The sequence below is a fragment of the Rhinolophus sinicus genome, linkage group LG09 (genome assembly GCF_036562045.2).
Source record: "Rhinolophus sinicus isolate RSC01 linkage group LG09, ASM3656204v1, whole genome shotgun sequence".
Classification (NCBI taxonomy): Eukaryota; Metazoa; Chordata; class Mammalia; order Chiroptera; family Rhinolophidae; genus Rhinolophus; species Rhinolophus sinicus.
In genome coordinates, this window is record NC_133758.1 from 70,851,265 (window position 1) to 70,877,534 (window position 26,270).

The 26,270-nt window shown below is 35.2% G+C and overlaps 2 protein-coding genes across 3 annotated transcripts in view; one reads left to right on the forward strand and one right to left on the reverse strand.

Moving 5' to 3' along the window:
- FBXL13 (F-box and leucine rich repeat protein 13) overlaps window positions 1-26,270 on the forward strand; it is a 230,582-nt gene that overhangs the window by 88,155 nt on the left and 116,157 nt on the right. For both annotated transcript variants that reach the window (XM_019744537.2, XM_074340634.1), the window contains exons 8-9: window positions 1,676-1,771; window positions 3,644-3,776. In XM_019744537.2, the coding sequence (XP_019600096.2) occupies window positions 1,676-1,771; window positions 3,644-3,776 (229 nt within the window). The remainder of the gene's footprint in view (window positions 1-1,675; window positions 1,772-3,643; window positions 3,777-26,270) is intronic.
- Window positions 24,632-26,270, reverse strand: part of LRRC17 (leucine rich repeat containing 17) — a 32,075-nt gene continuing 30,436 nt past the window's right edge. The window contains exon 4 of the mRNA XM_019744538.2: window positions 24,632-25,334. Within this exon, the coding sequence (XP_019600097.1) occupies window positions 24,937-25,334 (398 nt within the window). The 3' untranslated portion in view covers window positions 24,632-24,936. The remainder of the gene's footprint in view (window positions 25,335-26,270) is intronic.

Genomic DNA, 26,270 nt, shown 5'->3' on the forward strand with positions numbered 1-26,270 from the left:
TAATCCATTGAGTTTTTAGTTTCAATCATATTTTTAATTCCCATGAATTTTATTTGGTTCCTTTATAAATCTGCCAAGTTCTTTTTCAACAGCAGGTTTTCTCCAGGACTTAATTTTCTTTCTATGTCTTTATCACCTTAATGCTTTTATAATTACTATTTGACAATTTTATTTAAAGTTATTGTTTTTCTGTTGTTGAATGTTGTTGGGTTTTTTCCTTTATGTGTTTTGTAATTTTTATTGAGAAGTCATTTTGTTGGGGCTTAATCTATGAAAATCCCATAAGGCCTAGTTTGAGGATGTGTCTCTTTAGAGAGAGTGGTATTTATTTCTGCCAAATATCTCAGAGCTACTACCAATTGGGAAGCTCTTTGCACCAAATGTATCAAATCCAGTTACTACAGTAATAAATTCAAATTGGATTCCACAAATAATTAAAAGTCAAATCCCAATCCACATGATAGCTGGTTTTGGTAACAGATTCTTTGGGAAATTATTTTTTCATCCAAGGCTAGGTATCTTAACTTTTCTCTTGCCAGTAGGTAGGTTTTTTCTTTTTAATCTCTCTCTTAATCCTGGATTTCTCTCTCTTTTTCTAACTCAGTTATGGCTCCCAGCTTCGTACATACCTAATGACTTTTTCTGTCTCTGAATGGCCAGTAAAACCTGAACCTATGTGTTATGAAATGCAGCAACCATCCCCACTACTTCCCCATCCCGAGCAACTAGAGCACGAACACCTTATTTATATGAGTCTGCGTTTGAAAGGATTGGGGCCCTGGACATTTTCCTTATTTCCTTGAAATCTCAGTTATGTTTTTTAAAAATACATTTGTTTTAGAGAGTAGAAAAGTGGTTGCCAGAAGCTTGGGATGGGAGGAGTAAAGAGAAGTTGGTAAAAATGTACAAACTTTCAGCTATAAGGTGAGTAAGGTCTGAGGATATAATGTCAAACATGGTGACTATAGTTGATAACACTGTGTTGTATAATTGAAATTTACTACAAGAGTGGAACTTAAATATTTTCTCTCTCTCTCTCTCTCTCTCTCTCTCTCTGTCTCTCTCTCTGTCTCTCTCACGATAAATATGTGAAGTGAGTTGAATTAATTAGATAGGAGAGTCCTTTCACAATGTGTATGTATATCAAATCACAACAATATACACTTTAAATCTTATAATTTTATATGTCAATTATATCTTGATAAAGCTAAAATTAAAAAAAATTAAAGAATATTTTGAAAATGTTTGTTTTATCACTCACTGATGTTTTATATCTAGGGGATTTCCAGATTTTCTAGTCTACCATTTTTTCTAGAAATAGAAGCCAAGGTGGGTTTATTGATCTTTCCCAGGAATCCTGTAACTTGAGAAAGAATCCAGTTCAGTTCAGCAAGCAATTATTGAGTGCCTTCTATGTACCTATTTTCTCACCATTCTTCTGCAACTATCAATTTAAAAGATCCCATTATATCAAAGGTATCAACAGATAAGTTATATAGTACTTTAGATAAAATTCCTATTTTTAGATAACATTCCGGCACTTAAACCCCTACTTCTACAATGTATGGATAACATTATCATTATTAATACCAAAAAAAACAAAAAAATTGTAGTGGAAGAGTTACATCAAAATTCACAGTTTTCAAAATTGTATATTTTTTTTCTTTGTGTTTAGATTTTCTTCTACCTCAGTTTAAGAGATGTGGTGATATGTAGTCAGGTTTGTCACTCCTGGAGGCTGATGACACAAATAAGCTCATTGTGGAATGGTGTAAGTAGACGCTAACTGTCTGAAGCTATGTCTTTACCATCATGTGCCACTTAACAATGGGGATGTGTTGTGAGACATGCGTGGCCAGGCGATTTTGTCTTTTGACGCAACCTCATAGAGTGCACTGACACAAACCTATATGGTATAGCTGACTACAGGCCTGGGTGATATGTTGTAGCCCATTGCTCTTAGGCTATGAACCTGTATGACATGTTACTGTAGAAAACAACATGAAATTAAATCAAGCACAAGAGAAGATGATGCAATCAAGAGAGGTGGTAAACACAAGATGTATGTGGCTGCTGCTGACATAACGTGGCATACTGTTTTACAACAAACTTACTTTTTTTATAAGTAGAAAGAGTACACTCTAAAATAATGATAAAAAGTATAGTGTCGTAAACACATAAACCAGTAACAAGTCATTTATTATCAAGTATTATGTACTGTATATAATCGCACATGCTAATGCTATACTTTTACACAACTGGCAGCACAGTAGGTTTGTTTACACCAGCATCACCACAAACACGTGAGTCATGAGTTGTGCTAAGATGTTACAATGGCTACATCACTAGGCGATAGCAATTTTTTAGCTCCATTATAAGCTTATGGGACCATCTTCATATATGTGGTCTATCATTCACCAAAATGCAGTGCATGACTGTATTTTAGTTCTTAAAGGAGATGGACTGTTGTTAAGGCAAATGTAGTAATGACTGCCTTCTTCCCTGCGCCCCACTCTGTGGCCACCAAGAGTAGGTGCACTTGTTTCTCTTTTGTGCAGATACAAGCCTACAAGATGAGATAAAAAGATAATGTTATTTTAACAGATAACTTGTTAGTATTTTCTTATTTAAATGGTAGAAATAAATTGAGTATTATTTTTGGATTGAAACAAAGCTCCATTGTATGTTAGGCTTACCAGAGATAAATTGAGAAAATGCAAGTAAAGTCCTGAGTGTACAGTCTGTATGTAAGCAGTAGGCAATAAATACTAGCTACTATTTTAGTTCAAAAAACATAATAAAGCAGCCCAAAATATGGAGTAAAGGAAGAAACAACTGAGCACTAAAGAGGGCTAAAATACTCAACGCGTAAACAAAGTTGTTTGATAATCTTAGTGTGTTTGCATGCACAAAGACACACATACACTTAGCATTTTCTCATATGAGCTTCTAGGCTGGTACCTCTGTACTATTCTTGTGTTATACTAGTTTGGTACTGTTCTTGTAACCTAGAATTTGCCTGTTTTTTTCATTCCAAAGAGACACTGGGGATGGGTCTCAGCCAACAACCAAAATAAGCATGTATTATCCCTGATGACTGCTCTTTTCGGAGATGATACTTTTTTTCTCTCCCTTTTTCCACTTCCTCCCCCCACCATCCATTGGTTGCTCTTCCAAATTATAAATTATGTAAAGGCCATTGTAAACTACACACTTTAAATTGTCTTTCCCATAGTCAAGGACTCAATATATTCTGTGCTCATAAAACAAAAAGCAGAAACTCATTAATAATCAACCCAGGTTGCATTGACATTGAAGTCTTGGGGCTCACCTGGGATGATGGGGGCATCCAGGCCACTTCAAGACAATTGACCGGGTTGGTGTGGGGTCAATGTGAGCCCCCCACCCTCATGGCTATCAACATGTACTGGAAATTTTGAATCTGTTTGTAATTAAATCCAGGAATGACCACAAAAAAGAAAATCTGTTCATAATTAAAATTGGGAATGACCATGAAAAACAACGCCCCCCCAAAATGAGTGATGTGATAAATTTTAGTCCTTGATGCTTTAAAAAATATTTTTAAAAGTTTACGTGCAAAATAGCTTTTCATTTCTTAATGTCTTTTGTTTTCCCTTTTTAGATTGATTTTTCCTCAGTAAAAGATATGATCACAGATAAATATATAGTGTCTGCTTTGCAAAGGTGGCGTCTAAATGTGCTGCGCTTGAATTTTCATGGTTGTCTTCTCCGATTGAAAACTTTGAAATCTGTCAGTAAGTATGTTAATTACAACTGTTTGTCTTGCTTTCCTGTGTTTTAATTAAACGAATATGAAGGAAAGTAAAAATAGAATGGAAACTTCAGTTACAGTTTTAGGCCATAAGAATGCCAATCAAAATCATCTAAAAAGCTTATAATGTAGTCAGCTTTTACTGGATTGTATACTCAGGGAGCTGGTTCTTTGTTCATTCTAATTGACCACTTTTTTTTTCTTTTTGTCTAGCATTTGTCTATCTATGTATCATCAATTTATCTCCTAAAAAATATATGTCTATATATAAGAACATATTCTCATTTTTAAAATTCCAATGATATACAGTAAAAGCAAAAACCTCCCTTTGTCTCCCTTAAACTCATTCACTTACTCAAAGGTACTCAATATTACCAGTTTTGTAACTGTTTTTCTAAAATATATTTACATATATGTAATTAAAAATACACAATTAAAAATTTCAACATAAAAGGGACCATATTGCTTTACATCTTGGAATTTTTTCCATGTCAGTACATATAGATCTACTAAATTGTTTATAAATACTTAAAATTATTTTCCATAGTATGGATGGACCATAAAGTATTTAACTTTCTTTCTACTGATAGACATTGAAGTTATGTCCAATGTTTTTTCCAAACTGCTTTGTAATTTCATTGTGATATTTGTTTTTAAGTGTCTTAGTACGGCTGCTATAATAAAGTTTCATAGACTTGGTGGCTTAGTATAAACAACAGAAACATGTTTCTTCCAGTTCTGGAGACTGGAAGTTTGATATCAGGACGACAGCATGGTAAGCTTCTGGTGAGGGCCCTCTTCACAGTTGCAGATGGCCTATTTCTTGTTATGTCCTCAACTGGCAGACAGAGGGTGAGAGAGCGCTCTGGGTTTCCTTGTAAAAGGGTGCTAATCCTATTCATAAGATCACCACCCTCATGGCCTAATTACTTCTTGGAGGCCCTACCTCCTAATACCATCACTTTGGGGGTTAGGATTTCAACATATGAATTTTGGGGGGACAAAAACACTCAGTCCATTGCATTAATCCATATATCCATTGAGGTACATTTTATACTGTCCAGACATATTTCTGGAAATGAGAGAAAAAAATTTCAGAAAGTGTACATCCATATTGATTTTACATGATCAGAAAGAATGCCCTAAACATATGTAAATATCAACATAAATGAATCTACAGATATTGATGGATGAAAGCAAGTTGCAGAATGGTATATATAATCGAATACCATTTGTACACAATTTCTCAATGTGCAAAATAATAATACTTTACTTTATATTTTGGAATAATTTTAATAATATGCATATTTAAAGACATACACACACACACACACACAGAGCAAAATATAAAAAGCATGCATGGGAATGAAAAACTCCAAATGCAAGACAATGGTTACCTCTGAGTTGGAGAGAGTTGAATGAAATGGGGAACAGGCTCAGAAGGAGTTTCAACTTTATTTGTATTTTTTTATTGAAAAAAGAAATAAAATATACAAAATGGATTAATTCTGATTGGTTATTGCTGGTGCTGATGAAAGATATATAATCAAGTATTAAACTCTCTTCTTGATTTTTTTGTTTGTCTGTTGATTCTTTTAGGTTTTCTAGGTAGACTATCATACCATCTAGAAATATTAATAGTTTTATTTTCATTCATTTCTATTCTTATGTATTTTAGTTCTTATTTTCAATAGCAGGGATATGCGTCCATCTTGTCTTATTCTTGACTCCTATTTTTCATATTTTTAATGAGAATAGTGTTAATATTATTATATCGTAATTTCTCAGATACACTACATAGAGAGATATAATGTTATTCCCACTTTTATAGCAGTCATCTTCTGCACATTCTTCATTCAATCTGGTCATGTCTGCCTTTGGATTTTTAGGAACTATTAATTTCTGATCCACCAAGACCATTCTGCTTTGTTTTCCAAGAATATTATAGGTTTTTGAAAAAAAATGCTTATTTCTTGGAATTTGGTCAGGAGAAGAAAGCTGAAACGTGTTTAGTATGCCATCTTGGAACAATTTATTGCTATTTTAGTAATAAAAGTAAACAAAATAATTATAAACCTTAATGTATTAGCGACCAAAACACTATCTGTCCCCCCCATATATATCCATATATATAGAGAGAATATATATAGAATACATATAGAATATATATTTTATATCTATACATAGAAAAATATATAAAAATATACTATTAAAGAAATTTATGGTTTTTAGAAAAAATAGATTCAAGATGTGACATTCGAGGTTTTGGTTTGACCTAACATTTTTATGATAGCAGTGGTGATTGAACAGTAAAATGAGTTTCTAAGAAATGGCAGGGCTTGTATCTCTGGAAACTTCAATTTATTTATTAATTGAGATAAAATTCACACAATTAAAAATTTTAAGTTTTGACTATTTAAAGAGTAAAATTTAGTTTTTATTGTATTCACAATGTTGTACAGCCATCACCACTATCTAATTCCAAAACATTTTCATCATCCCCCTCCCCATAACCCATATCTATTCTGCCTTTTATTTCTTTACTTGCCTCCTTGCTCGGGCCAGAACTTCCAATACAGTCTTGAATAAAAGTGGTGAGAGCAGACATCCTTGTCTTGTTCCTGATCTAGAGGGAAAGTTTCCAGTCTCTCACCATTAAGTAAGACGTTAATTGCAGGTTTGTCTTAGATGCCATTTATTGGGTTGATGAAGTTTCCTCAAATTCCTAGTTTGCTTGTTTGTTTGTTTTTATCATAAAGGGTGTTGAATACTGTAAAATTCTTTCTCTGCATTAACTGACAACTTTTTAAGTTCTCTTAAATATAATGTATTGCACTGATTTATTTTTGTATGTTGAACTGCTCTTGCTTTCTTGGGATCAATCTTATTTGTTCATGGTGTATAATCCTTGTAATATGTTGCTATATTCTATTTGCCAACATTTTATTGGTGCTTTTTACATGTATATTTAAAAGGAATATTGGTCTGTAGTTTTCTTTTTTGTGATGTCTTTGTCTGAAGTTGTTATCAGGGTAATACTAGCTTCATAGAATGAGCTAAGAGGTGTTTTCTCCTGTTTTTTGGAAGAATTTGAAAAGGATCAGTGACAATTATTATTTAAATGTTTAGCAGAGTTTTCCAGTGAGGCCATGTAGTCCTAGGTTTTTCTTTTTTGGAGATTTTTGATTGCTGATTTAATATCTTTACCTGTTATAGATCTATTTAGATTTTATGTTTATTCTTCAGTCAAGTTTGGTACTTGGTATATTCTAGGAATTTGTCACTTCTGTGTAGGTAATATAATTTCAATAATCAATTGTTGGGGTTCATAGTATTCTTTTTTTATTAGTTTCACATGTATAAAACAACATAGTGATTAGACACTTATATACCTCACAAAGTGATAACCCCAATAAGTCTATTACCCATCTGACATTATAACTAGTTATTATAATATTATTTACTATATTTCCTATACTGTACTTTATTTCTCCATGACTAATTTTTGGTTATAGTTAACATTCAATATTATTTTATATTATTTTCAGGTGTACAGCATATTGGTTAGACATTTATATAATTTATGAAGTGATCTCCCCAGTAAGTTTAGTACCCATTTGACACTATACATAGGTTTAAAAATATTATTCACTACATTATAACATTCTTTTATAATCCATTTTATTCCTTTAAAGCAAATAGTAAAGTATGAACTTTCATTTCTGATTTTAGAAATTTTAGTCTTCCTTCTTGGTTTTTGGTCAGTTTAGCTAAAGGTTTGTCAATTTGTTGATCATTTCAAACAACAAACTTTTTACTTTTTTTTAATTGTAGTAAAATATACATAACATAAAAATGACCATATTAACCACTTTTGACCATTTTAAGTGCACAGTTCTGTGGCATTAAGTACATTCACACTGTAGTGCAACCATCATCACCATCCATCTCCAAAACTTTTTCTCTGAAACTCTGAACCATTCAACACTAACTCTGTATATCCCCTCCCTCCAGCCTGCCAACCACTGTTTTACTTTCTATCTTTATGGATATGAATACTCTGGACACCTCATATACATGGACTCATATAACATTTGCCCTTTTGTGACTGGCTAATTTCACTTAGTGTAATGTCTTCAGGGTTCACCCCAGTTGTAGTATTTCTCAGAATTTCCTTACTTTTAGAAATGGATAAATTCATAGAAATGTACAATCTTCCTAGATTGAATCAGGAAGAAACAAAATATATGAACAGACTGATAACTACTAACAGAATTGAACCAGTAATCAAACACTCCCCCAAAATTAGTGTCCTAGACCAGATGGCTTCACAGGTGAATTTTAACAAACATTCAAAGAAAAATTCATACTTATCCCTTGCAAACTATTCCAAAAATTAAAGAGGAGGGAAGGCCCCCAAACTCATTTTATGAGGCCAGCATTACCCTGATAAGGAAAATTATAGCCAATATATGAATATAAATGCAAAATTCCTCAACAAAATGTTAGCAAACCAAATTCAGCAATACATTAAAAAGATCACACACTATGATCAACTGGGATTTATTCCTGGGATGCAAGGCTGTTTCAATATCTGCAAATCAATCAATGTGATATACCACTTAAACAAAATGAAGGATAAAAATCATATGATTATATCAATAAATGCAGAAAAACGATTTGACAAAGTTCAACAACCATTTATAATAAAATCTCTGAGCAAAATGGCAATAGAGGAAACACACCTCAACATAATAAAAGTCATATATGACAAACCCACAGCTAACATACCCAACAGTGAAAAGCTCAACACTTTTTCTTTAAAATCAGGAACAAGACAAGGATGCCCACTTTCACCACTTTTATTCAACATAGTGCTGGAAGTCCTAGCCACAGCAATCTGACAAGAAAAAGAACTAAAAGGCATCCAAATGTGAAAGAAGGAAGTAAAACTGTCATTATTTGCAGATGACATGATACAACATATAGAGAACCCCAAAGATTCCACCCAAAAAAACTAGTAGACCTGATAAATGATTTTAGGATACAAAATTAATATTCAGAAATTGTTTGCATTTTACATATCAACAAACTATTAAAAAGAGAAATTAAGAAAACAATCCCACTTACAATTGCATCAAAAAAATAATAAAATATTTAGGAATAAATGTAACCAAGGAATTAAAAGACCTGTATTCAGAAAATTATAAGACATTGAAGAGAGAAATTAAGAAGATACAAATAAATGGAAACATATACCATGCTCATGGATATGAAAAATTAATATAGTTAAAATGTCCATACTACAAAAAACAGTGTATAGATTCAATGCAACCCTATCAAAATGTCAATGACATTTTTCATAGAACGAGAACAAATAATACTAGAATTTATATGGAACCATAAAAGACCCCGAATAGCCATGGCAATCCTGAGAAAGAAGAACAAAGCTGGAGGTATCACTCTCCCTGATATCAAATTATACTACAAGGCTATAGTAATCAAAACAGCATGGTATGGGCATAAAAACAGACACACACATCAATAGAACAGAATAGAGAGCCCAGATATAAACCCATGCCTAAATGGTCATTTAATCTACAACAAAAGAAGCAAGAACTTACATTGGGGTAAAAGTCTATTTTTAAAAATGGTGCTGGGGAAACTGGACAGATACACACAAAAAAACAAGTGAAACTGCACCACCTTCTCATGGAATATACAACAATAAACTAAAAATGGATGAAAGACTTAAATGTAAGACCCCAAACCATAAAACTCTTAGAAGAAAATATAGGAAGTAAACTCTCAGGCATAACTCTTAGTAATATTTTTACTGATATATCTCCTCAGGCAAGGGAAGCAAAAGAAAAACAAATGGGACTACATCAAACTAAAAAGTTTTTTCACAGCAAAGAAAACCATCAACAAAATGAAAAGACATCCTACTGAATGAGAGAAGATATTTCCCAATGATCCATCTGATAAGGGGTTAATATCCAAAATCTATTTAAAAAAACAACAACACCTCATACAGCGCAACACCAAACAAACAAACAATTCAATTAAAAAGTGGGCAGAGGACCTGAATAGACGTTTCTCTAAAGAGAATATACAGATGGCCAATAGACATATGAGAAGATGCTCAACATCACTAATCACCAGAGAAATGCAAATAAAAACCACAATGAGATATCACCTCACACCTATCAGGATGGCTATCATCAATAAATCAACAAACAAGGGTTCGAGGATATAGAGAAAAGGGAACACTTGTGCACTGTTGCTGGGATTGCAAATTGTTGTAGTCACTATGGAAAGCAGTATGGAGGTTCCTCCAAAAATTAAAAGTAGAACTACCTTATGACCCAACAATTCTACTTCTTGATATTTATCCCAAAAGTCCACAACACTAATTTAAAAAGATATATGCACCCCTATGTTCATTGCAGCTCTATTTACAATAGCTGAAATATGGAAGCAACCTAAGGGTCCATTGATTGATGAATGAATAAAGAAGTTGTACAGGGGCAGCCGGATGGCTCAGTTGGTTAGAGCGTGAGCTCTGAACAACAGGGTTGCCAGTTCGATTCCCACATGGGCCAGTGAGCTGCACCCTCCACAATTAGACTGAAGACAACGAGCTGCCACTGAGCTGCTGGAGGGGCAGCCGGATGGCTCAGTTGGTTAGAGCACAAACTCTTAATAACAAGGTTGCCGGTTCAATTTCCGCAAAGGATGGTGGGCTGTGGCCCCTGCAACTAAAGATTGAAGACTGCGACTGAGCTGCACCATCCACAACTAGATTGAAGGACAATAACTTGGAGCTGATGGGCCCTGGAGAAACACACTGTTCCCCAATATTCCCCAATTAAAAAAAAAAAAAAAACTAGTCTCTGTTGCTTTTAAGTAACTTAAAAAAAAAAAGTGGTACATATACACAATTCAATATCACTCAGCCATTAAAAAAGAATAAAATCTTACCATTTGCAACAACATGGATGGGCCTAGAGGATATTTTACTAAGTGAAATAAGTCAGAAAGAGAAAGAGAAATACCATATTATTTCACTGATATGTGGAATCTGAAAAACAAAATAAATGAACAAAGAAAACAGAAACAAACTCATAAATGCAGAGAACAAATTTATGGTTGCCAGGAAAGGGGGGTTTGGGAGGATGGATAAAAAAGTTGAGAGGGATTATAAAGTACAAATTGCCAGTTATGGAAATAGTTACAGGAATGTACAACATAGGGAATATAGTCAATATTGTAACCAAGCGTGGTTTCAGATGGATACTAGACTTACCAGGATGATCAGTTCATAAGGTATATAAATGTCCAATCACTATGTTGTACACCTGAATCAAATATAATATTGTATGTCAACTAAAATTGGAAAGTAAATTTTTTTAACTGAGGATTTTTCTTACCCTGAAAAAAAGAGCAAATGAGCAAAGAGCAAGAAAACAAAAAACAAAAGACAAAAACAAACAAACAAACAAAAAAACCTCAAACTTTTTAAGAGCGAATAATACTCCGTTGGATGTATATACCACAGTTTATTCATCCATCACTGACCATTTAGGTTGCTTTCACTTTTGACAATTGTGAATAATGCTGCTATGAATATGGGTGTTCAACCAACTTATATTTTCATTGATTCTGTCTATTGTTTTTCTATTTTTTAGTTTATTTCCACCCCAGTCTTTATTATTCTGCTTGCTTTGGGTTTTATTGCTCTTCTTTTTCTAGTTTCTTAAGATGTAAGTCTATTGATTTAAGGTATATCTTCTTTTTAAATATAGGCATTTACAGTTATAAACTTCCCTAGATTTTTTTTTTTTTAATTTTTCTGGATTTGTTACTTGCTTCAACATAAAGAGTTTTCCTGATGCCTAAGCACAAAGTCCCCTAGGAAGTTCAGAATGGTGAGGAAATCGGCAACATGAAGTTGCAATTTGTGTAGGGAATACATAGGGGGTCAAATAATCAAAATACCTATGTCAAATTCTGTACTATGCAATGGGCATATTGACCATTTGTTCATTATATCAGATAGTGATATATCTTAAATGTATCGTATATTTTGTATTTGTAGCTGAGGTTCAAGATAGCCTAAAAATATTGTCTTACTTTAAATTTTTTGATATCTTTTAAAAATATTTTATTTTGTATTTATCTGGAAATGTAATTCTTAGTAGAAATGTCTTTGTCATAGAAACAATTAAGCATGCAAGCCTGAGTAGACCTTGATTTTTTAAAGGAAGTAAATGTAATACCTATCTCATCATTGTGATATTTTTTTATTTGCCAAAGATTGTTTAATAAAATCAGTTTGTATTCCAGCAACCATGAATATATCAAAGATAAAAAGCCAATCTCAGAGATGTTTCAGGTTTTTAATTTCCCCTCACAGCTAAGGTCAATTCATCTGTTGGGGTGTCTAGAATTACACACATTTCTGGAAAGAAGTTTGGTTTTCTGCTTGTTAGATTGAAGATAAATATTGGCTGATCTTTTGGGCTGTTTAGCTGAATGGCCTCAACAAGAGTTGTACTTGTAATCCGTATGTTTTCAACAACTTTAGAAGAATGAATTTTAAAATGTTATCTCAAAATGTTTAAAAGGAAAATGAGGGCAGGGCAGGGAAATGCTTGTTACAATATTGTGAGAGTTGCAGTGTGTGTTGACCTCAAAAATAAAATAGCCAGTTATTTTGCCAGCAGAATGTGTTTTTCAGGAATAGCAGAGAATTGCAATTCGAGAGCCACAGGCAAGTCCAAAGAGACAAAGAGAAGGTTACCTTTTATTAGGTTTTTAGAAGGAAATTGGAGAGTGTTTTTTTGAACACAAGTTCAAAAAGAATGAGTTCGAGGTTGTGGCAGTTTCTCATTGGCTGCACGCAGTGATTAGTATGTTGTTGCTGGGCCAAGAGGGATCTGCCTTCCTTTTTTTAAAAGCAAGAGAAGGAATTTTGCGAGAAAAATGTCCTCCCTTGTCAGAACAATTCTTATCTTCCTTCTTCTCCTGGGTTTTCTGGGCTGTAATGAGTGGTATATGTGTGAGAGCACCCCCTTCTGAACCTCATTTTAACTGAAGTTTCCTTTATTTATTTTCACACGTATATGTACGCTAAAACACTTGAGCAAACATTTGGCAAGGGTACAGAGAGTGATTTCTAAGTTCAGCAGCCGTGTTGTTGGATCTGAGGAAGACAGATATAATAGGGATGGAAAGCCCCACTTGACTGTTGGCAGTTTTTCTCCACCCACTCAACCACTGACAAGATGAGAGCAATTCAGTAGAAGCTTTGACTTGCGAATACCTCTAGGATTACATGTTTATGTTTCTAGAATTCATAGGATACAATACTGAAAATTTTTTGAACATAATTTATGAACTAATTTTCTAGTTTGCCCACCACCACGTGAGTTATTATTACTAATTTTAGCATTGATACTAATTTGTTAGTCACATATTATATCCCCTTCCACTCATCAGCACCCCACCTCCTGCAGAAAGGAGCCTCGATGTATCACAGAATTTAGGCAAGTAGAGTCTCATTATTGAATTGCTTCTATTTGTCAGATTAGGAGACTTGTTCAGATTTCTCAAAAACAGACATTAATTGATCCAGGGTGTAAGCTCCAGAGGAGGGAATGGTTAGTAAATGAAAAATCTGAACTGTTGAATGTTGAATCTTTCCCAATAACCAGGCATTAGGTCAGAACTGACTCAGTTTTAGGACTCAGGAGACCTCAGCTTTCAGTAAATTTTATTTACTTCAGAAAAATCAGAGAATCCTATGATTAGCAGGAAAGTTTAAAAAAAGAAAAAAAGAAAAAACTTAAGTATTTATCCAAATATATACATGTTCAATTATGTAGCTCTCAGGATTATCATATTTTTGACTACCATAAAATAACTAATGTTTTTAATCTCCTGAACTTCATTATCTTTTGAACAAACGGAAGGTCAAAAGTTATTAAACTATCAAGTAAGAAATTGGCAGAAGAGGAAGTACCTAATTAATTGTTCATTTCATCATTGATCAACTATGCTTTCCTGAAAAAGTATAAGCTCTGGTACAAGAGGGGGCAAATCTTAAGTTTACAAAAATGTACTTCTATTTAAACCCTGGGAGATATTTGCAACTTCAACTTACTTACTTTTGGATGGTCTGGACCAAATTCTTTTACGATGTGTTCCAGAGCTTTATTTTCAATAGATCCCAGGAGGATGATACTGAATATGAAAATCAACCAATAAAATCCCTAACTAACCTCTCATATTAAACTAGGGGGTAACTTGGAGCCTTTCTCTGAATCAGATTTAATCTCCTCATTTCTCTCCAGATTCCTTATGTCCCCACTGCATGCTTTTGTCTCTTACTGAGGTCCCACCTAGGCTTTGTCCACCATCAACTTTTGGCTGTTTCGGGTCTCGTATCCTTAATATTCTGCACTCATGAACACTCATGAACAATAAGTGAATTTACTCCATCTCTCTCATAACACTTCACATTTAACAGCTGCCTTTAATACCTCATAGTGAAGATTTATATTGAGAACCAGTATCTCCAGTCTTTACCCCTGACCCAAACTGCTAGTAAAATGGGCAGAGTGGTTAGATCTTCACAATCCAGAGTCATTTCCTGAACCATCAGCTCTGGCAATACTTCCAGCTTCCTATTCTCTTGGTTTCCTATACATATTAAATAGATATTTTTTAGCTTTTTAAAATATTTATTAAGGTATAATTCACATACAGAGTTATTAGTTTCAGGTGTATGACATAATGATTAAAATGTGCACACATTGCGAAGTGATCAAAACAATAAGTCTAGTTAACATCTGTCACTATACACAGTCACAAAATTTTTTTGTCTTGTGATGAGAACTTTTAAGATACACTGTCTTAGCAACTTTCAAGTATGTAATACGATGTTATTAACTATAATATAATCACCATAGTGTACATTATATTGCCAGGACTTATTTATTTTATAACCGGAAGTTTGTACCTCTTGTCCACCTTCACCCATTTCTTCCACCCCCCATTCCCCTCCCCCAAGCTCTGGCAACCACCAATCTGTTCTCTGTATTTATGATCTCGATGGGTTTTGTCTTTCTCTGTCTGACTTATTTCACTAAACAAAATGCCCTCAATGTCCATTCTAGTTGTTGCAAATGGCAAGATTTCCTTCTTTTTTTATGTCTGAGTAATATTCCAGTGTATATATATATCACATTTTCTTTATCCATTTATCTGTTGATGGACACTTAAATTGTTTCCATATCTTGGCTATTGTAGATAATGCTGCAATGAATATGGGGGTGCATATATCTTTTCAAGATAGTGTTTTCATTTCATTTCTTTTATATATATATATATATATATATATATATATATATATATATATATACACACACACACACACACACACATATATATGTATATATATGTATATATATGTATATATATATACCAAGGAACAGGTTGTTGGACCATATGGTAGTTCTAGTTTTAATTTTTTGAGGAACCTCCACACTGTTTTCCATAGTGGCTGTACCAATTTACATTTCCTTCAACAATGCACAAGGGTTCTCTTTCTTTACGTCCTCACCAACATTTGTTATTTCTTGTCTTCTAGCAGGTGTGAAGTGATATCTCATTTTGATTTGCATTTCCTTGATTATTAGTGATGTTGAGCATCTTTTCATGTACCTGTACACCATCGGTATGTCTCCTTTGGAAAATGTCTATTCTGCCCATTTTTAAATGGGATTGTTTCTTTTTTCTTTTTGCTATTGAGTGTATGAGTTCTTTATATATTTTGAATATTAACCTCGTATCAGATATGTGATTTGGAAATATTTTCTCCCATTCATTAAGTTCCCTTTTCATTTTGTTGATTGTTTCCTTTGCTGTTCAGCTTTTTTAGTTTGATATATTCTCACTGTTTATTTTTCTTTTTGTTCCTTTTGCTTTCAGTGTCAGATTAAAAAAAAAAGAATCATTGCTGAGACCATGTCAAGATTTACCACCTATGTTGTCTTCTAGGAGTTTTATGGTTTCGGGTCTTACATTCAAGTCTTTAATCCATATTGAGTTAATTGTTCTATATGGTATATGACACTGGTCCAGTTTTTCTTTTGCCTGTTGCTATCCAGTTTTCCCAACACATTTTTTAAAAGACACTGTCTTTTCCCCATTGAATATTCTAGGCTCCTTCGTCATAAATTAATTGAACATATGTGAGTGGATTTATTTCTGGGCTTTCTATTCTGTTTCATTAATCTATGTGCTTGTTTTTATGGTTTTGATTATTATGTCTTTGTAATATAGTTTGAAATCAGTGTGATGCCTCCAGCTTTGTTGTTCTTCCTCATAATTACTTTGGATTTCAGTGTATTTTGTGGTTCTATACAAATTTTTAGATTGCCCTCTTTTTGTGAAAAATGTTATTGGAATGTTAATAGGGATTGCATTGAATCTGTATATTTTAGGGGGCAGTATGGACATTTTCATAATATTTAATTCTTCCAATCCATGAGCACTGAATATCTTTCCATTTATTTGTGTCTTCAATTTCTTTCATCAAGGTCTTGTTGTTTTTAGTGTACAAGTCTTTTACCTCCTTGGTTAAGTTTATCCCTAGGTGTTTTATTTTTTGATTCAATTGCAAATGGGAATGTTTCCTTAATTTTTCTTTCTGGTAGTTTTTTATTAATGTACAAAAAAGCAACATATTTTTATATATTGATTTTGTATCCTGCCACTTGACCGAATTCATTTAGTTCTAAGAATTTTTTGGTGAAAATTTTAGCGTTTCCTATATACAATATCATGTCATCTGCATGACACAACCATTTCACTTCTTCCTTTCCAATTCTGATGCCTTTTATTTCTTTTACTTGCTTAATTGCTCTGACCAGGAGAATGGGCACCTTTGTTTCGTTCCTGATCTTAGAGGAAAAGCTATCAGGTTTCTAAAACCATTGAGTATGATGTTGGCTATGGGTTTGTCATATATGGCCTTTATTATGTTGAAGTACATTCTCTCTATACCCACTTTGCTGAGAGTTTTTATCATAACTGGATATTGAATTTTGTCAAATGCTTTTTCAGCACCTGAGATCGATCATAGGATTTTTAGCCTTCGTTTTGTTAATGTGGTGTTTCATTTTGATTGATTTTTGGATGTTGAACCATCCTTGAATCCTAGGAATAGGTCTCACTTAATCATGGTGTATGATCCTTTTAATGTGCTGTTGAATTAGTTTTGCTATTATTTTGCAGAGGATTTTTTCATCTATCTTCATTAGGGATATTGGCCTATAATATTCTTGTAGCATCCTTGTCTGGTTTCAGTTTCAGGGTAATGCTGACTTTATAAAATGAGTTTGGAAGTGTTCCCTTTTCTCAATTTTTTGGAAAGAGTTTGAGAAGGATCGGTATTAAATTGTCTTTGAATGTTAGGTAGCATTCACCAGTGAAGTTGTCTGGTTATGGACTTTTGTTTCTGGGAAGATTTTTGATTACTAATTCAATTTTGTTTCTACTACTATTTCTGTTCATGTTTTGTTTCTTCCTGATTCTGTCTTGGAAGATTACATGTTTCTAGCAATTTATCTATTTTTTCTAGGTTGTCCAATTTGTTGGTATTCTGTATAATTGTGCATAGTAGTCTTTTATAATCCGTTGTATTTCTGTGGTGTTGTTTTTTGCTTTTCTTCTTCCAGTTCTGATTTTATTTATTTGGGCCTTCTCTTATTCTTGGTGAGTCTGGCTAAAGGTTTATCTGTTGTGTTTAGTTTTTCAAGGAGCCAGCTCTTAGTTTCATTGATCTATTGTTTTGTTGTTGTTGTTGTTTAGTCTTTATTTAATTTATTTCCACTCTGATATTTATTATTTTCTTTCTTTTACTCACTTTGGACTCTGTTTTTCTTTTTCTAGTTCCTTTAGGTGTAAGGTTAGATTGTTGGAGATTTTTCTTGTTTCTGGAGGTAGGCCTGTATTGTTATGAATTTCCCTCTTAGAATTATTTTGCTGTGTTAGGGATTTTGGATCAGTGTGTTTCTATTTTCATTTGTTTCAAGATTTTTTTTTATTACTTCCTTCATTTATTCATTAACCCATTGATTGTTTAGTAGCGTGTTGTTTGGACTCCACTTGTTTGAGCTTTTCCACTTCTAATTGATTTCTAGTTTCATATCATTGTGATCAGAGAAAATGCTTGATATGATTTCAGTCTCCTTTAATTTACTGAGACTTGTTTTGTGGCTTAGCATGTGGTCTATCCAGGAAAATGTTTCATGTGCACTTGAAAAATAATGTGTATTCTGCTAGTTTGCAGTAGAATGTTCTATAAATATCTCTTAAGTCCATCTTATCCAATGTGTCTTTTAAGGTTACTGTTTCTCTGTTTATTTTGTCTGAATAATGGATCTATTGATGTAAGTGTGGTGTTAAAGTTCCCTGCTATTACGGTCTTACTCTCAATCTCTCCCTTTATGTCTGTTAATATTTGCTTTATATATTTAGGTACTCCTACATTGGGTGTGGAGATGTTCACAAGTGTTATATCCTGTTTTTGGATTGATACTTTTATCGTTATGAATTGCTTTTCTTTGTCTCTTGTTACTGTCTTTGTTTTAAAGTCTATTTAGTCTGATATAAGTATTGCTACCCCAGCTTTCTTTTAAATTTCCATTTGCGTGAAATATCTTTTTCCGTCCCTTCATTTTCAGTTTCTGTGTGTTTCAACCTGAAGTGGGTCTCTTGTAGGGAGCATATGCATGGGTTTTGTTTTTTATCCATTCAGCCACCCTATGTTTCTTTATTGGAGCATTTATTTAAAGTAATTATAGATAGGTATGTACTTATTGTCATTTTATTAATTGTTTTCTCGTTGTCGCAGTTCTTTTTTATTCCTTTCTTCTTCTCTTGCTCTCTCTTTTTGTAAACTGATGACTTTTTTAGTGATTTGTTTGGGTTCCCTTTTCTTTTCTTTTCTTTTCTTTCTTTCTTTTTTTTGTATATCTTTTATAGTGTTTTGTTTTGTTGTTACCATGAGACTCATATATAGCAAACTATCTTTATAGCAGTCTATTTTAAATTGATGGTTGTTTAAGTCTGAACACACTCTAAAAGCACTACTTTTTTTTTTAATTGCAGGATATTGGGGAACAATGTGTTTCTTGAGGGCCCATCAAATCAGAGTCATTGTCTTTCAATCTAGTTGTGGAGGGCGCAGCTCAGCTCCAAGTCCAGTCACTGTTTCCAATCTTAGTTGCAGGGGGCGCAGCCCACCATCCCATGCGGGAATTGAATCGGCACCCTGGTTGCTAAGAGTTCGCACTTGAAACAACTGAGCCATCTGGCTGCCCTTTGGAAGCTCAGCAGCAGCTTGTTGTCTTCAACCTAGTTGTGGAGGGCGCAGCTCACTGGCCCATGTAGGAATCGAATCGGCAACCCTGTTGTTCAGAGGTCTCTCGCGCTCTAACCAACTGAGCCATCTGGCTGCCCAAAAAAGCACTACATTTTTTAAATCACCCCTGCCCCCCGTTTATGCTTTTGACATATCTTACTTTTTTTTTTTGCATGTGTGCATGTAACCCTTAATTTGTTACTCTAATTACATACGCTTTCTCTACTTTTGTTCTTTAACCTTCACACTAGCTTTATAATTGGGTGATCCACTACTCTTACTAAATGTTTGCCTTTATCAATGAGATTTTTTCTTTCCTACGTTGTATTTTTAATTTTTCACATAAGGAAGTCCTTTTAACATTTCTTGTAGTGCCAGTTTAGTGGGGATGAACTCCTTTTTAGCTTTTGCTTGTTTGGGAAACTTTATCTCACCTTTAATTCTGAATGATAACCTTGCTGAGTAGAGTAATCTTGGTTGCAGATTTTCTCCCTTTTATCATTTTTTATATATTGTGCCATTTCCTTCTGGTCTGCAAAGTTTCTGCTGAAAAATTAGCTGTTAGTTTTATGGGGGAATCTCTCATTTATAATTAGCTGTTTTTCTTATGCTGCTCTTATGATTCTCCCTTTAACTGTTAGCATTTTAATTATAATATATCTTGTTGTGGGTCTCTCTGGGTTTGTTTTTTTGTTTGTTTGTGACTCTGCTTTCTGGACTTGGATGTCTGTTTCCTTTACCAGATTAGGGAAGTTTTTGGGCTTTATTTCTTCAGATAGGTTTTTGGTCCCTTTCTCTCTCTCTCTCCTCCTTCTGGACCCCTATGAGTTGAATGTTGGTATGCTTGATGTTGTCCCAGAGGTACATTAAACTATCTTCATTTTTAAAAATTCTTTTTGCTATTCTGATTGGGTGATTTCCATTACCTTGTCTTCCAGCTTGCTGACTTGTTCTGCATCATCTAATCTGCTCTTGATTACCTCTAGTGTATTTTTCATTTAAGTTATTCTATTCTTCAGTTCTGATTGGTTCTCTTTTACATTTTTTTTATCTTTGTCAAAGTTCTCATGGAGTTCATCTATTTCTCTCCTGAATTTGCTGAGCATCTTTAAAACTATTGTTTTGAGCCCTTTATCAGGTAAACGACTTATCTCAATTTTACTTATTTTCTCTTCTGGGGTTTTGTTCTCATTTTTCATCTGTACATATTTCTTTATCTCCTCATTTTGGCTGTTCCTCTGTGTTTGTTTCTATAAATTAGGCAAAACAGCAAGCTTTCCTGGTCTTGAAGGATTGATCTTGTTTAGGAGCTTCCCCTTTGTAGATTGCATGTGTCAGGGGTCTTCGGCAGACCAGGTGGAGCTGGAGCTAGAGCAGGGATAGGCCATAGGGAGACCCAGGGGCAAGCCAATCTGGGTCCTCCTTGTCAGTCTTGAGTGGGTATAAGCCATGTAGAATATCCAGGGCAAGCTTCTGGGGCTTGGAGCTTTAGCTAGAGTGGGTGTGAGCCATGGGGTGTCCTTGGGACAACCCATCCAGCACTGCTGTGACATGCCAGTTGAAGCTGTAGTTAGAGTGGACTCAATCTGCAGAGAGTCCCAGTGGCAAACCACACTGGGGTCTGGAGCTTTAGTTGGGGCAGGTGTAAGCTGCAGGTAGTGCTGGGGACAAGTGGCCCTGGGACGGCCTTGGCAGGCCAGCTGGAGCTATAGTTGGAGCAGGCTCAGGCTGAGGGGAGCCATGGGGGCAAGCTCTGCCAGGGCCTGGATCTTTAACTGGAGTGGGTATTGCAGGGAGTCCCAGGGGCAAGCCACACTAAAGCTTGGGGCTATACCTGAAGTGGGTTGTGCTACGGGAAGTCCTGGGAATAAGCTCGGAGGCGGTGAGAGCTGTAGCTATAACAGGTGTGAGCCATGGGGAATCCTAGGGGTGAGCTGTGGAGCTGGTGTGGGCCTGGGTCCTGGGGCACACTGGGATAGCCTTGGCCATTTGACTAGAGCACCTGGATTGTGATCAAGGTGTGTGTGGTGGGAGGGGGCAGTGCAACAAATGGCAATACCAGAGAGAGTTCCTGCAGTTCCCCTCCCATTTCACAGATGCTCTAGGACTAGTAAATGGATTTCCTTCCCATATTGTGCAGCAAAACCACTGTTTTGTCACTATGTCCCAGGGTGGGTGACGTTGTGCAGGCTCCTCAGTGATCCCCCCCTACTACAGGTCAGTGTGTTGGGGGTGCATTTCCCACAATACCATGTCTCCATCTCTCCTACTCATTTCTATATGGTTTCTCTCTTTTTTTTTTTTTTTTTTTTTTTTTTGTGCAGAAGCTGTTCACTCAGCTCTCAGTACTTCTTCAGGGGGAATTGCTCTGTCTATAGGTATAGATTCGATGTTTTCATGGGAGGAGGTTAGTTCAGGGTCTTCCGACCTCAACATCTTGTACCTCTCCTCTTGTTACTATTTAGCACTCTTTCTTTTTTAGCTTAAAGATCCTTTAACATTTCTTATAAGGCTGATTTTGTGATGATGAACCCCCTTAGCTTTTGCTTGTCTGGAAAACTTTATCTCTACTTCAAATCTTTATAACTCTGCTGGGCTGAGTATTCTTGGAGGGAAGTTTTTTCTTTCAACACTTTGAATATATTGTGTTCCTTCTGAATTGCAGTTTCTGCTAAAATTCTCTTGCTGCTTTTAAGATTCTCTCCTTTAAAAAAACAAAAACTTTTGACATTTTAATTATAATGTATCTTTGTGTGGGTCTCTTTGTTTTGATCTTATTTGTAACTCTCTTGGCTTCCTGGATCTGGGTGTCTGTTTCCTTCCCTAGGTTAGGGAAGTTTTCAGCCGTTATTTCTTCAAATAGACTTTTTTTGCCCTTTTCTCTCGCTCCTCTTTCTGGGGCTCCTATAATGTGAATGTTAGTGTTCTTGATGTGTCCCATAGGTATGTTAGCTATCTTCACTTTTTTAATTCATTCTTTTTTCTTTTTGCTATTCTGATTGGGTGAGTTTCACTGTCTTGTCTTTGAGTTCACTCATGCTTTCGTCTGCCTCATCTAGTCTGCTTTGAACCTCTTTAATGTATTTTTCAGTTCAGTTATTGTATTCTTCAGCTTTATGACTTCAATTTGGCTTTATGACTTTTTTCTATTTTCTGTCTTTTTGTTGAAGTTCTCATTGTGTTCACCCACTCTTCTTCTGAGTTCAGTGAGCATGGTTATGACCATTACTTTGAACTCTTTACCAGGAAAATTACTTATCTCCATTTCGTTAAGGTTTTTTTCTGAGTTTTCTCTTTTCTTTCACTTGAAGCATTCTTTGTTTCTTCATTTTGCATGACTTTCTGTATTGTTTCTTAGGCATTATATGCCTACCTCTCCCAGTCTTGAAGGTACGGCCTAGTATATGGAAATGAATCTTGTTGTTCAACCCTTCTTTAGCTCTTGGTTGTCTCTCAAACATTTGTGATTGTCCACGCAGCCTATTGTTATTATTTTTAATAGATCCCAGTAGTTGAAGGTGTGCCAAGACCTGTCAGTGTCCCAAAAAGCAAGACCTCAGTCAGCACCTAGATTCAGGCTGATTGGAAGCCAGACCCTCAGGCAGCAGCAAATATATATAGTTCTGTGGGACCACAAGTGTAAGCCTCACTGCCCACCGGAGCCAGGCAGTATGGCGGTGTCCCCTGGACAGCAGTGGCAAAAAACGGGGGTCCAGACAAGTATATAAGCTGTTTCTGAGCAATACCAATGAACTATAGCAAAGTAGAGGGAGAAAGCAAAGATGGCATCCACTGGCCTCTGTTCCCTGAGAGCAGCTTTCTAGGCCCCTGGGTGTGTGCCAAACCTGAAACCTGCTCCTCAGGCCCAAAGTTCCAAGACAAGCAAATAGGCTTTTTAATACAGATTAAACGAAGTTCTGATGCAAGGCATCCATATCCGAGAGTAACTTCCAGGGTGCTTTGCAGCTCTGCACAGCAGAAAGGGCTCAGGTGGACCTGAGTCCTGGCTCTGCCACCTGCCAGCTCTGTGCATTTGTCCAAGTTACCTAAACTCTAAGCCTTGGATTCCCCATCTAGAAAAGGCAGATATCACCTAACTCAGAGGGATCTTTGGTGAATTAGAAATAGGATACGTAAAATTCTTAGACTGTCAATTGTAGGGAAAAAGGGGCATCATCGACACCTAAAATAAAAATGTGAAGGAGAATGTAGTTAATAATATTGTGGTAAGTTTGCCTGGTGACAGATAATTTCTAGAATTAGGGGAGGGTGATCACTTGTAAGGTATAAAAATGTCAAATCACTATATTATACACCTGAAACTAATATGATACTGAATACCAACCATACTTAAACTTAAAAGTTATCTTGTAAAAAGGATTACATGAAGCCCTTACCATGGTGTCTGGTATCTAATAGGTGCTTAAGAAATGCTCATTGCTATTTGTCAGCTACCATTTTCTGCGCTTTAGGAAGTTTGCAAGGATAAAATAAGACCAGTTGATAAACTTTGTAGCAATACCTTGATATAAGAAATGAAAATGTATTCAACTCCATGTGAAAAGGAAACCTGTGCAAAAAAGAAAAAGTGGGACTTTTAGGGATATGTGCATACTTCTTTTTGTTTTCTTTTTCTTTCTAGTAGTACAGCCAACTATCAAAGTGCAAACTGATGGGGTCTGTTGCTAGGTATTTCCTCTTTTTCTGGTGACCTATTTCTGTAAGTGAGCTAATTTTAACCTTCGAGCCCAAATGATGGGGCTTCTGCTGGCACCAATTCCTCCCTCATTTGCCTCTGATATTACTTCCTCTTTGCTTCTGTTCATCCCAAATCCTGACCCTGAATCCTAACTTCATCCTTTATTTTGTGCTCCTTGACATATTAGCTTAGCAGGATGGGCTCAGTCCCCTCCCCCACTGACAGATGTCTTCCTAGTCTGAATGTTATTGAAAAACCAGTTCTGTTTCCATGTTCACTAATGTTTATACCTCTTCAGGGCTCATGATTCACACCATGTACAACTGCTTCTCAGAGTCCCATCTTCTGAGCAGCCTCCAACATAATTCTCAGATTTTCTACTTATTACTTGTGAAAATTCTCTTTCATGTCTAGCTTGACAGTTTTGCAAGAATCAATGAAGAGTAGTTGATTTGGGTTTTACCGGGACCTCATTTTGGAATGCACAAGAATCGGGAATGGAAATTTATTCAATATATAAACTGACTTACTGGGAAAAAAGTGAAGGTGGGCTCAGAGGGGAGATAATGATATTTTATTATTACTAAGCATTTGTATCTTTTCATTTTGATTATGTTTGCATATAAACATGCATCGATCAAAAGGCATGTAAAAATGAACAGTTTTTTATTATTTTCAAAAAGTAGTAAAAACAGTTATACAGGACATTTTGAAATTCTAATGCCATCCTTAGGACCCAATGTATGCAGGTTATCAGTGTGGAATCATCACCGAAGGCTGTTCTGCAAACAGGCAGGCAAGCAGGAAGAGAGTATTCCCTTGATTACTATAATTGCCACAATAATAATAACAATAACAATAACAATAACAACAATATTAATAGAAACCTTCCTTTAACTGGATAACCCTGCATAAATAGGCAGCACAATTAATCGAAATGTAAACAGTCGGTTTCATGACACCAGTATAGCAAATATAAAACTAGTTGCAACCAGAAGAATTTCTAAGTTATCCCACTATAGTGATTCTTACACTTTGCTTCTTTGCTGTGTGATCCCTATGTATTTTTTCCCATTCATCATCTTCTGTATCCTGGTCAAATGTTTCAGGGTATGCCGGTAATTTGTCTTTGGGACATTCTTCATAGTAACTCCGAACATATTTCCCCACAAACCACCCTTTGTACTCTTCAGGCATTTTGCATTCCAAGCCATTATAGTGAACGTTGTAGTGGTGCTTTAACCAGTAGTAGAGGTAGTGGATGCTGTAGTCACATCTCCAGGGGTTATCTCTGAGCCACAGGAGTTTCAAAAAATACAAGTCTTCTAATACTCCGTAGTCGAAGTTTTGCAGACTGTTGTTTGATAAATCTAACTCTTCTAAATGTATGAGTCCCAAAAAAGCAGCTAGAAACAGAAAATATTTATTAAACCAATGAGTAATGAGGTTACGTGCAACTGTATGGTGTATTATAAGGACAATAGAAATGAAAAATAAGAGATAATTCTAACCGTTGAAAATAAAGGAAAGAATTTCCCTCCCCTCCTTTTTCTTGGATCACTTCAGAAAACCTCTAAGTGCTTTGTCCTCTCTTTGAAATGTATGCATGTCCTTTAGAAGACTAGCAAGGCTTTCTGTCAGCTTTATGAGCCAGAAACGTCTTTCTCAAGGAGCTGGGAGCCCTCTCCTTGAAATGTAATCAAGAAAGATAGCACCCCTACTTCCCAGCTTCTTTGAGAGTGTAAGAGCCTTGTTCCAGGTTGCAAAACTACCTCTTGTCATAGACGTAGAAGTTTGTTTTCCTCTTAATAAAGCCAATGGGCTAACACAATGGGTCACTTCAATTACCAGGTAAAGTTAGGATGAACCATGTGTGACAAATGGTGGTGTCAAGTCCTCTAACCTAAGCACTAGGTATCCTTTACCCTGAAACCATGTATGCCTTGGGTTGTATCTGCTCGCTTATGTGTAAGGGTGAGATTTCTTGCTGTCTTTGCAATCTCTTAGCAGATTGCCTGTGATGTACATCATATTCTAGTTTAATGTTTATTCAATAATAAAAGTATTTTCTTTCTCTGCTATCTTTGTGGAGAGGATTTCTGTGTTGGGAGAAGATTTTGGTTTTAATTGTATTTCTCTAATAGTACACATACCTAAGTAAGAAATTCAGAAATGTGCTTTTACTCAAAGCTTTCATCCTGATTAAATTGACTAGAACTCAACATTTTATATGAAAAATCGGTTTTAAGTTAGCTTTTTGAAAGATGTATTTTGAGCTCATGTGAGTTTTTTTTAATACTCACTGGAAAGATGCCACAAAAGAAAGCATGAATTAGGAAAAT